The sequence below is a fragment of the Equus quagga genome, chromosome 2 (genome assembly GCF_021613505.1).
Source record: "Equus quagga isolate Etosha38 chromosome 2, UCLA_HA_Equagga_1.0, whole genome shotgun sequence".
Taxonomy (NCBI): Eukaryota; Metazoa; Chordata; class Mammalia; order Perissodactyla; family Equidae; genus Equus; species Equus quagga.
Window position 1 is genome coordinate 47705081 of NC_060268.1, and position 14197 is coordinate 47719277.

The 14197-nt window shown below is 49.4% G+C and overlaps 1 protein-coding gene across 7 annotated transcripts in view; it reads right to left on the reverse strand.

Moving 5' to 3' along the window:
- The window catches only part of MYO5C (myosin VC), a 92519-nt gene extending 79058 nt beyond the window's left edge, over window positions 1–13461 (reverse strand). For 6 of the 7 annotated variants that reach the window (XR_006887588.1, XR_006887587.1, XR_006887586.1 and 3 more), the window contains exons 1-2: window positions 13287–13461; window positions 2724–2834 (exon numbers count right to left, since the gene is read on the reverse strand). Coding sequence is in view for 3 of the 7 variants with exons in the window: in XM_046654376.1 (XP_046510332.1) it covers window positions 2724–2834; window positions 13287–13313 (138 nt within the window). In the remaining 4 variants the exon portion in view is untranslated. Of the gene's footprint in view, window positions 1–132; window positions 208–2723; window positions 2835–13286 lie in introns of all 7 variants that reach the window. The other variant, XM_046654377.1, reaches the window with a different exon arrangement.
- Window positions 13462–14197: the final 736 nt, after the last annotated feature.

The window sequence follows — 14197 nt, forward strand, 5'->3', positions numbered from 1 at the left end:
TATAGTGACAGCTGACACTCTGAAAAACAAACTTATATATGGCAAAGAGAAATTAATCTTTATGGCTGACTATTGGAAAGTGGGAGCCAGGGGACCAGGATATTGGCTGTGTGCCTAGGGTGAGTTACTCACCGTCTCTGAGCCTCTCTTCTCTCATCTGTGAAAAGACTGGCTGGAACAGATCAGAGGCCCTCGGAGCTACAAAGGCTTCAATGAAGGATGAGAGGGAAGTCATATGGGCAGAAACCTGGGCTCTCCACCCCTGACTCCTCCATCCCACAGGGGCTCCACTTGTATATGGTTTAGATGTGGGGTGTTACGGAAGTTTTCGTTTGAAAACAGGATTCTGCTAAAATGACACAAGGACCTAAGGTCCCTTGCAGCTCTAAGGTTGCTCCATCTCTACTGGAAGTTGACACGCTGGGTGGTGAGAAGTGTCTGAAGGAGCCCACGTGGGTGGTGGTCTCCCTGGGAGAGGTCCCGCAGCGGGTGACTCCCGTGTTGCCCCTGCAGGGCTGCCTGTGGCCATCATCCTCAGCCCTGGGCTGAGGAACTTGCCAGCTGGCCTCTCTGCTGCCGGGTTTCACCTCATATTCCTAAAGTAGCTGCCTGAGCAGAATGAAGGCGAGATTAGCATGCCTTGCGGTGTGGATACCACAGACAACCGGGCCTTCCAAAAGTCAGGGCATTGAGGGACCTTATTACCACCTGTTCTAACTTCCCTCACTTTCCTTCCACAGCTTGGGGAAGGGATTGGAGCTCGGTCACCCAGCAAGCTTTTTTCCCTTCCACCTTCCAGACTGTCTTCCTTTTGATACCTCATCCTGGACCCGCTCCACAAGGTGACCCAGCTGCCCCTTAGCCAGCGCCCACAGTGCAGACCCCATGCCAAACACTCAGCACCAGGGCACTTAAAACCAAGAAAAATGCTCATACACAATTTTCACTTTCCCTGAGTTTTTCTATTATCTGTTTTAAATCAACGATCTCCTTTTCCACTTCAGCCATTGTGAGTGTGTGATGTGTGAGAGAAACAGAGAGGGGGAGAGAGAGAGAAAGACGAATGAACAGTCTTTGGAGGAGGGGGAAAATGTGAAGAACATCAGACTGGCGGTTGGAGGCAGAGGTGACATTTTCCCACACAGAGCAGGCTTTGTCCTTCGCGGTATGGACAAAGGGTTAAGCTCAAGAGCAGGCTGGCTGCCTGCCATCGCACCTGCCTCTGCCCCACCTCCCCCGAGCAGGGGGTTCAGGGCCAGGAAGGCGGCCATCTGAAGCCCTGCTGATATTACTAAAGCTGCAGCTGCTGCCTTGAGACTTTTCTCCCCAGACAAAGCCGTCTGCTCCCTAACCAGAATGCTCTTGGTGCCGGGAGGTTCTCTACAAAGGCTGCGAGGAGTTGCTGATGCGAGAGCAAAGGCTCAGTGGAAACACAGGCTCCTCTCGCTACATGTCTCTCACATTTACACACACACACGTGAATTATCTCACTTGATCTTCAGCAACCCTGTGATGTCACACTGTCATTAACTTCACTTTACACATGAGGAAACTGAGGGGCTCGCTGTCACAGATTTAGAGAGTGGCATGGCAGGATTTGAATCCAGAGTCTGATTCTAGACGATGTGCCCTTAATCACTTCCCAGGATCTCAGGCAATGACTCTCAAATCCAGCACAGTCTGATTGGAAATACTGTGTTCTGTCTCTACAGAGGCTATTTACATGCCTTGGAAATTCCAGCTTTTTCATATTGAAATGATATTCCCCAACCACGTCTGGCACTCAGCTAGAGCACGAATCCTCTGTCCAGCTCTGTATCCAGATACTTGATTCTAAAATCATAAGGTCACCCTAGCTACAGATCCAGTGGGAGGTCCTCAGAGCCATGGGGGGAAAGGATGACTCACGATGGATACTGAAAGCAAAGGTAAAATCTGCAGAAGCTGGTACTCAAAGGGCATCTGTGGCCTTTGAAAGGACTCCTCACCACACGCTCCACCACAGGTACAACTGCTGACCTGCCCGCTCCCCCTTCGCCTCTCCCTCGCCGCACCAGCACTAGCAGGGGCTCCTCGTAATGTCGAACAAAGCTGGGCATTCCCGTCCTCTTGTGCCATCTCCCTGTCAATGCCCTAAGCATCCTGTCACGCTCCCTCCTGGAGGTCCCAATTCTTACATGTTTCTATCCATCTACAGACCGACTTTCTCTTCCCCGGTCCCCCCTACACCTCCCTCTCCCTTCTTCTTTTCTATCTCTCTCTTCTATTTCTCTTCCTCTTCCTATCTTGATGTTTTTCTCTACCAGTTTATGCCTTGGGCTCAAACTACATCCCTCCAAGTTTCTTATCTTCACCCAGTCTTGTGCTGAGACCCCAGAAACCAAAATGGCTAATGAGTTTTCAGCATTCTCCCAACAATGCTGAATCCTGGAAATGCAGCACAAGGCACAGACCTATCTATGGCATATGGACCCTTGCGACAGAGGCCCGGTCAATGTAGGGCACTTTATGCCTTCATTGCAGGGCAGAATGGGGTGGGGGCAGGGTGGGTGGGAGGGAAGATGAAGTGATACAAACACATCAGTGGATCCCCAGCACTGGCTGGCCATTTGGGGTACTCCTTCAGGTGTTCTCCTCTGGGCTGCTCCCAATGAGGCATCTGCCGCCCAACCCCGGTTACCCTTTGACACATCATGGTCGCCGTAGCCATCAAGGACCCTCACCGTTCCATCCTCCAGCAGGAGTCGCAGGACTTTGTCACCAACTCTGTAGTCCTTTGCTATTTCAGCAGACTTCCAAACTTCTTCAGGATCAGGAATCCAAACCCTGTTGTACTGACCAACAGAACAAGACAGGCTTCATTTCAGCACTTTAAAAACAAAAGCACAGATGGTCAGGTGATTAGACAGGAAGGTCTGTTTCTGCCCACTGGGTCAGTTCCTTCATCAGGAATACTTTTACCTAATTGTTCGCTTACGAGGTAATCTTTAGCGTATCTGCAATGCACCAGGCCAGAAGCTTCATTTTTAGGAAACAGAATTCCCAAAGCCTCCTAAATACACCTTAAAAAATGCAAGCCTGGGAGTGGCAAGGAAATGTGTGAGTCCCTTACCGGGAAGATCTGAGTGCTGTGTACAAGAATTGCAGCAGACAGATTTGGTTCCCCACGGATGGACTATGGGGCTCTGGGCCAAATGCTCAACTTCTTGGGCCTCATTTTTCTCATTCATAAAATGGGCACAACAATACCTGCTTTATAGGCTTACTGGGGGTTAAACTAGACTGTGTACTTGAAAGCAGTCTGCAAAATGCTAAGTATAATTACAGCAGTGTTATCATAGTCTTATTACATTGGTCAGCAGCCAAGGATTCCTACTGTGGGAAACACAGAAGTCCAGATGAAGCTGCCAGCTCAATTCCCAACAGGCAATTGGTACACCTGGCTCAGTGCTGATAGGCGAGTCTTTAGGTACAACCGTTTGCTATGGACTAAATTAACCCCTCCAAAACACACACACACACACACACACACACACATCCACACACCTCAGTTCATATGTAAAGGCCCTAATCCCCAAAGTGACTGTATTTGGAGATAGGGTCTTTAAGAGGTAAAAGGTAAAATGAGGTCATAGGACCTGATGTGACAAGATTAATGTCCTTATAAGAAGAGATGCCAGAGAGCTTGCAGTGGCTCCCTCTCCACCTGCACACAACAAAGAAAGGCCATGTGAGTCCACAGTGAGAAGACAGCCACCTGCAACCCAAGGGGAGAAGCCCTCACCACATTCCAACCCTGCCAATGCTTTGATCTCGGATTGCCCAGCCTCCAGGCCTGTGAGAAAATACATGCTGTTTGAGCCCCCAGTCTGTGGTATACTGTTCTGGCAGCCCGAGCAGACTAATACATACATCTAATATTCACACTCACATACTGAGCAGGGGCCGGTCGCACTCTCCAAAATTCATCAGTGGCACCTGAGTGCTGCTCGACAAACACAAGATGACTGCCATGTCCTTATACTACAGCTCTCATCATAGGGTCCCATGAGTCATCCTTCTCTCTCCTCTGGGCATCCTGTCTGCATCATGCACTATGTCTGCTCTTCCACCCAGACCCCACATCGCACGGTCTCCTGTAGCCATGTGTTTGTTCATTCACCTGGTCATCTGTTCACTCATTCATTCAATAAACACTTGCTAAGCATCTATTATGTACATATCGGGCACAGTGCCGGGTTACTAAGAAGGAAAGGCATCTCCTCTTAGTCATCATGGTCTTCCCACTAACCCAGCCAATCTGTAGCCTGGAGCTGCATGAGCATCTGTGTATATCTGTATCTCTCTGCTCAAGTATCAGTGGCTTCTCTCAATGGGGACCCCTACAGGGTGCCCCAATGTCCTGGACATAACAAGGCCAACAGGAACACGAATTCAGAAGCTCACCCATGGAGACATTAAACAGAACCAGGAAAGATTCTGAATCCAAAGGCTCAACAGCCCAGGATCCCAGATCCAGAGGAAGTCTGAGAGGCTGTCCAGCGTCTAACCCTCATTTCCCAAAGAAAACTGGCCCCAGGGCCTCCAAGTTCCCCAGAAGCAGAGCTGAGATTAGCATCAGAGTGCTCATTATGGCCAAATACTGGAAACAGACTAGATGCCCATTAATATAAGAATGAATTAAAAAAAAGAAATAAAACTGTGGTATACTCATACAATGGAATACTATTTACCAATAAAAAGAATCATCTACTGACACAAGCGAGAACATGAAGGAATCTCTAAAGCACTGGGCTGAGTGAAAGAGGCATTACACAAATGAGTGCATTCTGTATGCACCCCTCTGAATGAAGGGCTGGGATAGTAAAACTAACATAAGGTGGGAAAAAATCAGAGTAGTAGTTGCCTTGGGGCAGGGGCAGGCAGGAGTGACTAGGAAGGTACTGGAGGGACTGTTCTGGGGTGGTGGCAACATTCTGTATCTTGATGGAATTTGGGTTACACAGGTGTTAAGCACTTTTTAAACCTCAGAGAATGCAGACTTAAGATTTGTGTGTTTCACTGTCTGGTAATTTTACACAAAGAACTAAGCAAATATGGAACTCTTAACAATAGGCATACTAAATTATTTAGGAGGACATGCACTGATGTACGCAATTTACTCTAAAACGCTCCAAAAAGTAAGATGGGTTGAGGGCTGGCTAGAAGGACGGCAAGATGGATAGAGGTGATACAAGAAATGTATCATTACCTACCATTAGAATGTTCATGCTAGAATCTAGGTGGTAGGACAGATGCTCACTGTAAAGTTCTTTCAATTTTGCTGTATGCTTAAAATTTTCATAACAAGATGTTGGAGGAAATAGAGAATAAGTATAAACACAGTTCAAGGCGCCAGTGCTAGACAAGGGCAAAGTTGGTTGAGGAGCATAACCATTAATCTATTAGTTAATATAAATTGGCTCACTTAACAAAAAAAATGTGTATATATATATGTGTGTGTGTGTGTTTATATGTATATGTAATATATATATATACATCATGACTCCCTAAGTTTTTTGGGTTGCTTTAATTTTTGACAGCTAGCTAAGATAGCTAAGAGCAGGAGCTTGCTGAGCTTGCATACGATAGGTAAGATTTGAGAGAGAGAGAGGGAAAGGGAGAATGACCCTGGGGACAGTGACACACACTGAGAAACACACACCCATGCAAATAGGTGGACAGAAGCCTCAAAAACAAACATGCAGACACACACCTCTCAGACACACACCCACACTCCTCACATCCTTGTTGCCATGGGCTACTATTTCCTACCTCAGGTCTGCTTTAGAAAATAATTATTGCTAATCTCATAAAGCTGAAATCATTAATGGACTACGCCAATTTATCAAGACTCGGCCACTATAGAATTTGAGAACTGAAAGGGTCCTTGAAGACTGGCTACTCCAGGTTGTTTGCCAAAGTTGTTCTGAAAGCTGCAGGAAGCTTCCATCAAGGCGGCCGCCCACCATGCCGAACAGGTAAAGGGGGAGGTGTTCTGGGGAGAACCGAGCTGGGGGCTACAGCTGAGGTCCCTCAGGTCCTTCCACAGAAGCCTGGGGCTCTGAGAAGTAACATTAAAGTCACTAAGCCAACCGAAGCCTTTTGTTTTATTGATCCCCAAACACAAGCTCAGAGGGCTCAGTAACCCACCAAACACCAAACAGAGAGTCTCCAAGGCCAGAACCCCAGGGGACCCGGGGCCTGGGACTCCTACTTTGAACAGCTGGTTAATTCAATGAGTCTGGCCCTGAAAATAACCCTGAACTCTCCACTGCAACCATCCACTCGAGAGCGCTCAGCAGGACTGTTTCACTGGTTGGTTTCAGCTAAAAGTCACATTAAATGCTGAGGAGTACTAGGACAGATGGAACCCAACGTCTGCTTCTCTTCTGGAGGGAGCACAAACGGCCTCCTGGGCTGGATTCCCCAGGCCAACCACACCCACCGGGCCCGGGGCCTCTGCCGGCAATGCCACCGGTCATCAGGGCCCCGCAGCTGAAACCCAGCCTGGTAAGTAAACACGCCCAAGTTTACCCAGTTCCACACAAGTTACACCCATTCAGCACCCTCCCTCCTTCCTCACATTCCTCGACCCACAAGGCAAGGCTTTCAACCTGAGGAAGAGCTAACCCTGCATCATTTAGACAAACAAACGCAGTCCTCCAAACAATGTGACGAGCTCTCACGGGACCTTCCCAGTTCGGTTCCTTCCCAGGGAGCAGGAGCCTCAGGACTCAGATGACCTGCCAGACCTCCAGGGGCAGGCCTGCAGCGGCCAGAGGAGCAGAGAGGGTCGCCCCCCACCCCGACACCCTCCAACTCACGCTGCACCTAGGCCAAGGGAGGCTCGGGAGCGAGGCGACAGCTTCAGGAGCACGGAGCCCAGGAAGCCGTCTGTCTTCAGGAACATGCCGAAGCCACCCGCCCCATGTGCTCAGATGAGAGGAGAGGGGCCTGGTCTCATGCTGCCTGCCTTCTTGAGGGCCTCTCAAAAAACCACAGAAATGGCTTGAAGACTTTACATGGAATATGGAATGACATCAGTTCCTTTCTAGCCACTTTCTGGACTGGAAAGGAGTCTCTACATTCTTGGCGAGCCGGGCCAGGGGAGCGACACCACGCTCCCTCTCTTCCTCCTCTTCACTCATTCCTCCAGGCCCTCTTTGGCCTCCCAGGCCTCCTCCCATGTCTCCCGATGTCCTTCCTGGCCTCCTCTCATGACAGGCTTTTTCTGAAGAGTTTCACCCATTCCCACGGCTTCGAGACTGGCCTGAAACCTGTGCACCATTGAGACCTCCGGCCCAGAACCCTCAACCAGTCTAGCCCACATTTCCAAGTGCATCCCAGTTGTCAACCCCTAAATGTCCTCAGACACTCACAAATTCCAGGCTCAAGCGATCATTATACCTAGCCCAAACCCATTCCTCCTCCTCAGTTCTCTTGCCCCTCAAGTGGGAAACCTGGGACAATGCTGGGCTGCCCCACCCTCCTTCCACCCCCAACAGCCAAATGGTCCTCAGGTGCTGGAAAGCCTGCATCCTAAACAGGTCTCACCTGTCTGCCCCATCCAGCCCAATGCCATGGCCATAAGTCAGCTCCCGCCACCCTGCCCCCACCAGTCCTCTCTTGACAGGCGCCACTGCCCGCTGAGCTCTTCCTCAACCAGGCTGAGTACCAGGCTTCTGTGCACAGACAGATCCCCTCACCCCCACCTGAATCAGAAATTCCATGGGTGGGGCCCGGCCAGATGAAAGCTTTCAAAGTGCCCCCTTATGGATTCTGATGAACAGCCTGGCCTGGGGAGGCACCGTCCCAGCCGGTTTTCCTACCCAGGCTTACTCCCTTTTTAATCCACCCTCTGCCTGCTGCCACCAAAACCACTAGCAGTTTCTAGGACGTGCCAAGCTCTTCCTTGGCTCCGCACTCTGTACTTCTTTTTCGTCCACCCCCGGAGCCACCCCTCTTCTCCCCATCGGAGAGCAAACTGCTCTGAGCAGTGGAGTCAGCTCAAGACTCCCGTCCTCTGTGGCCTGTTCCCTGCCACCCTCACCCCAGGCAGGCCTAGACGCTTCCTCTTTAGACTCTCTCTGCCCCTTCCCCAGGTTTCCGGGGAACGTCTCACCTCCCAGCACCAGCACCTGAGCTTCAAGAACCTCGTCTTTGTGCCTTGGAATCCAACACGACGACTTCCCCATAGCGAGCGCTCCATAAACATCTACTGAGCACAAATTCAAATTCACAGCAGTTCAGTTGTGCCAATTAAAGACTAAACTTGGTATTTTAGTCTTTATGTCCCTTTTTTTACTCTTTTGAACTACCCATATATAATACAATGGATAAATCTAATTTTCCAGAGTGGCTAATGATATATAGAAGTCTAAAAACTGCTTACAATAGCTAAATGGAAAGTCATTAAACTGACCTTTGACCTTATTTTAGACAGAGACCCTGGACTGCTTGTCAAGATACTTCTTTGATGGCATATCTGAGTTTCAGCAGAAGTTTTGTGAAGATGTCTTGTGAGTTCCTCATGCACAAGCAAGAGAAATTGACAGTTGAAGGATAATATAATTTGTGAATCTGTGGCAAAAACAGTCATAACCTGAATCCTGATGAATGAGAAACAATTTAAGAAAGGTCTCTAGAGGCATGCCACAGAGCTCTACAGCCTCATCCTCCATTCATCACTTCTGCCAGTGTCTTAGATGAGAAAACAGAACATGTGGAACAAACATGCAGATAAAACGATGCATTAGTTAAAGACGATCAAGATTCAAAAGGTCTTGGCAAGCTGCACTACACTAAACAACAAGATGGAGAGTTTAATAGAGAGAAATGTAAAGTCCAATATTTAGGTACTAAAAATCACCCGTATTATAATAGCATCAATATAAAAAAACCAACTTATATTAAGCATTATGTGTCAGGTATTGTGCTAAGGATTTTACATAGATTATTTAGTTTTACAATGACTGGCATGACAAATCCAATGCCAAGGACCTCCGAGCGCCAAACCTAATGACCTTCCTCAGCCTTGATCCTCCTTGAGTTTTCTGCACGTACAGAACTGCCCAGTCATTAGTTACTCATGCACCTGGTCATCTTCCTTTGTTTGCATATCTTCTATGTTCATGACCACACAGCATATACAGTTTTTGTACCCTCATTTTTCACATAATAGAATCATTTTCCCATGTTGTTTGAACTCTTTAAGTAGCATTTTGACAGCTTCATACCCTTCTACCCTGTGGGGCTGTTATAATTCATGTAACTCTCCCCCTCTCGCTGGATGTTGAGGTTGGTTCCATTTTAGTTATTAGAAGGAATAATCTGATAAAGAACCAGGCGTCATGGGAGGCAGCCATGAAGTGGATCGACTTCCCACAAGCCCTCTGTGTGTGGGGCAATGGTCAGATCCCTTGAAGAGGAGGAAGATGATAAGGGAGGTTGAACTGCAGCCGTGGTAGTGGGATGTGGTGAGAGCACAGGCCTTTAATCCTGGCTCCATCACTTCTATGTAACTTCAGGCAACTGAACCTGAGCCATTTATAAAACTGCAACATCTAACACACAGCTTTGTTTATTCAGATCAAATGAAAAAAGGCACATAAAGTTCTTTGGATGGCATGTGGCACATGAGAAGTAGTCAATGACTGCAAGATAAAAGTAACCATCACCAACATTACCCGCATGCCCATAGCTTTTTTTGAAAACAGGAAAACATTCATTCATGCATGTATACATCAAACATTTATTGAGCTGCAAGTGTTCCCTGTTCTCCAGAAACTTTTGGTCGGCGGGGGAGACAGAGTGAATGAGTGAAAGGTGCCCAGATGGAAGGGCTGGCTGCAAAGCTTTCTCAGGAGAGGGGCTCTCAAATTGAACTTGGAAGGTGGAGGTGCTGGTGAGCAAAGGGGACAGACATTTCAAGCAGAGGGAGCCCTTGGGCCACAGAAGAGAGTGGTGACACTGCAGGAATGCATGAAGTTTGGCGGAGCATGAACCAAGGCAGGAGCTGGCAGGCAGTGGGGAGAGGATGCAGAGAGGCGAGACCTCAGGGCTGGTCAGGGAGCTTGAAAGTGACAGGAGCCTCCAGACAGGTTCAAGTAGAGAATGGCCAGACCGGTTTTTCTCAGAGAGATTTCAGGTAGAGGAACTGCAGGGTCAAATGCTCTGACCGTTTCCAAGGCATGAAGCCAAAGCGCTTTTGAAAAGAGATGGGTCATGTTACACTTCCATCAGGCTGGCTGCAACTGCTACTCTCGTCACCCTTCCTCCCAGGAGTCCCCTCTTCCTTCTTGGAACCTCTCTTCCTGTGGCTCCCAGTGCCAGGTCTGCTGCCTCCTCCTCCGTGTGACGGCTCCATCTCAGCCCTCCCTGAACAGATGCATTCCCCAGTGTCCTGTCCTGGCCCTCTTCTCTCGCTTGGGAGGCCCTCACTGCCTGGGCTTCTGCTACTACCTCTGGGCAGAAGACCCCTGGCCCATCCTCTACCCTCACTTCCAACCAGCCAGGGCACTGCCCTGGGAGCCCCCTCACCACTTAACACCTGCAGGTACAAAATTTGTCTCACGCCTTTCCTAAGAAATTTCCCCTCCTCCTGACGTCCCTAATTGTGTCAATGGCACCACTCTGCTCTCAGTCATCCAGATGCTAACCTCCATGTCATCCTGGGCTCATCCCTCTCCTCACGCTCCCCAGTCTCATCCTCACCTACCCCCACACACTCTCGGACTCTGCCTCCATCCTCCATTTCCAATAGCGCAGCCCTAATTCTTTCCCACACACTTAGGATGACCTGAGAATTTACATACCTGACTCCAGCCTCTCGCCACCGGGCACAGAGTCCCATGGGCACTGCTGGCATACCCAACTTCCTAAAACACCACCCTTGATCCTGTGGTCCCCCACTCAAAATCTTCACTGGAGTATAAAGCCCTGGCTTCACTCTTTGGCAGCCAAGACCCTCACCTTCTCAGCTCTGTTGCCCAGCAGGCTCCTCCATGCCCACTAGTCCTTCGTAATCACATTACTTGACATTTCCATAATCAGAAAATTCGAGAGGCAAGACTTACTTAAAAAAAATATCTTTCTATCCTCCCCAAGCATAATGTTTTACATACAGAAATTCCTCAATAAATGTTTAATGGGAGATAACATGCCCATCTTCAAGGACTATGCAAGAAGGAAGACGAGACAGGGGCCAGGCAGGCAACAGCATGGAGATCATGGGGTGGGTGCAGCTGTCACATAGGATCTGGCTGCCACACAGGGATCTTAGAATGGACAGCCCACCTGTCACTCTGCAGCAGGGTCACTGTTTGCCTCTGGGTGCAGAAATGCATTTCAAGTTGTTTTAAAACATTGTGTGGCTAACACTGCGCAAAGAAACAGAGCACCCCTGGGGGTTCAATGTGGCTAAATGTGGTCCCCAGTCATAAGCTGTGACTTAGGCCAATTCTGTGTGGTGTTCCAGGACAATCGGGCTGGATCTGCAGAGGCAGGGGTGCGGTGAGAGGCTGGGAGGGTGTGGGGAGGAGTGGAAGGGAAGCAAGGAAGAGGGTTTAGATGTTGTCTCAGTTTAAGAAAGAACTCTTTAACAAAGCAAGCTCTCTAAAATCTAAACAGGCAGCTACCCAAATGGGGTGGGGGGTGCTTTCCACCTCTGGAATTGACAAAGTGGGACAGACAGACCACCTGGAAGGGAGGTGGCAGCCAAGGAACACAGGTGTCTACCTGGACACAAGGTGGGTAGGGACAGCCATCAAGGCTCCTTCTGGCTCTGGGATTCTCAGGATCTCTGTCCATTCCAGCTCATCTCTAGAAAACTCTTCCATGTCAGTTTTCCTACATTGTGCCTGGTACCTACTTGGTATTTAATAAATATTTGTGGCTGAGGCACTTGATGATAGAGATGCTCACACCTGTCTATTTTTGTTTCAGGAAAAAATGGTTACTTAAAATAGGTTAACCCTCAACAGTTTTCTCTGTCCTCCAAAGTCTCTTCCAAGAATAGTTTTATCCAAGAACTTTCTTTTACCTCCAGTAAGTTGAAGACCCAAGAAGCACTACTGGATATCTGATGGCTCACATTCTTACTGGTAAAACTATGCCAGAACAGAACTAGGGCAATTCAAACACTGTCCATTTGGACATTAACTCTATTAATGGAAATGCATTGAGGGGAAAATACGATTTGGTTGATTTGTATTTGTGCTGTTACTAATGAAGCAAAGTAGAAGAGAAAAAGTTTGCTTAAACCATTGAAACAATTATTGACAGCTATCTTTTATATCTACAGCAAAAGAGCCTTTTTAAATATAAAGTTAGGGCACGTGTCAGGGGAAATGGATGGATTCTAGTCTCCTTCATCCGGACACTGGGGACCATACATTCCTCTCCTGGGGTGTAGGAAGAGCCTGCTTTATGGCTATTCCGATAGGTTTTTTCAAAAGGGCCAACACTTTTGTACTCTTTATCCAAATAATTAACCAAGCTCATCTCAGATGGTTCTGGGCATCCTGTGGGAATACTGCCCTTCCTAGATAAGGGGTGAAGCCCTCTGCCTGGGGGAAGAGGAGGTTTTGAAGGAAGGCTCTAGAGGGTTTCCTGGAGTCAGGGTGAATGTGAAAGGCATTTTATAAACTGCAAAGCACCCAACGTTAGGTGAAGAACCTGTGACTGCACGTCAGGACCCCTGGGTTCCCAAAAGCCTTCAGTTTCTACCACGGGTGAGACTGCAGCTTCGGATATCAGAGGAACTTCAAAGCATTTGCCAGTATTTTGAAGACCCAGGAATTCTACAAAGCATCCTGAATACTGTGGCGCTAAACTCCTGTGCCAAGTTGTTCAAGGGGCTCCCAGGTGGGTCAGGAAGATTACGGATGCTGGTATTGGCCTACGTCTGAAGTTTCTACGTCCTGCGGGCAACTCTGATTACACTCGTAGCGCGGGAGGAGGGGGTCGAAGGTCGCGGGGGACGGTGGGGGGTGTCGCGCGACCCCTGGACACCAGACACCGAGAAGCTGCGGACGAGAGGGGAAGCCCCTCCCACTCGGTCTCCCATCCGGAGGGACCCAGGCTCCGGGGGCGCCTTCCTCGTGCACAGGGACCGCAGCCCCGCGGGGGCGACACTCCGGGTCCCTCCTCCGGGCGAGCGTGCCAGGTGCACAGGTGTGGCCCGGGCGCCAGGTACAGTCAGCATTCGCGCCGGGCCCGCTTCCCTCCCGCGCGCCCCCGCCTACCTGCGTGTAGAGCTCGGCCACCGCCATGGGCGTGAGGAGCCGGCGTCGCTCGAGGGCCGCGCCGGTGCGAGGCTCGGGTCCGGCGCGCGGCTCTGGGGCCCCGGGCAGAAAGCGTGGGAGCCCCGGGAATCAGCGCTGGACCATCTCGCGGGAGAAGTTCTGCGAACGGCTAACTTTCCCGAGGGCGGGCGCCCCGGGAGGAGAGCGTCGCCGATTGGTCCTTCCCGGCCCAGTTTGGCGAGGCCTCGCTGTGATTGGCTGGGGCGGTGGCTGCGAGCGGGGCGCGACCCTCCTCCCGGCCAGTTCTGGGCTGTAAAGTCGGTGCACCTGGCGCTGGGGCCGAGCGTTGGGCCCGGTGCGGCCGGAGCCGGGACTCGGCGACTCCTGGAGGCAGCCGGCAGGTGTGTTCTGAGACGCTCCCGGCCCGAGTTCCAGCTCCCTGAGGTCGCAGCGTGTTTACTGGAAAGAGCAGAGGATATGACCGTGTCCATAGAAAGCAAGCCTCAGGAAATCAACAAACTACTGGAACTTGTTAAGAGAATTCAGCCGTGTGACCATATTCAAAATCAAATAAAGAAATGAAAACTTTTTCTTTATAGGAGCAATAACCATTCAGAAAATAGGATAGAAAGTGAGATAGAAAATAAGACATCTACAGTATCAACGAAAATATGAAGCGTCCAGAGATTACACTAACAAAAATGCACTTGGCCTTTGTGGAGAAAGTGTTTCAATTTCTCTTCAAAGGCATAAAGGAAGGCCTGAATAAATGGGGAGATAAGCCATTTTCATGGATGGGAATATTTAATATTGTACAGGTGCTAATTGTACACAAATTAATATATAAGCCTCATAGAATTGGAATCAAAATCCTAGCAGGACTTTTGGAGAATTATAAAATGAGTTTATTT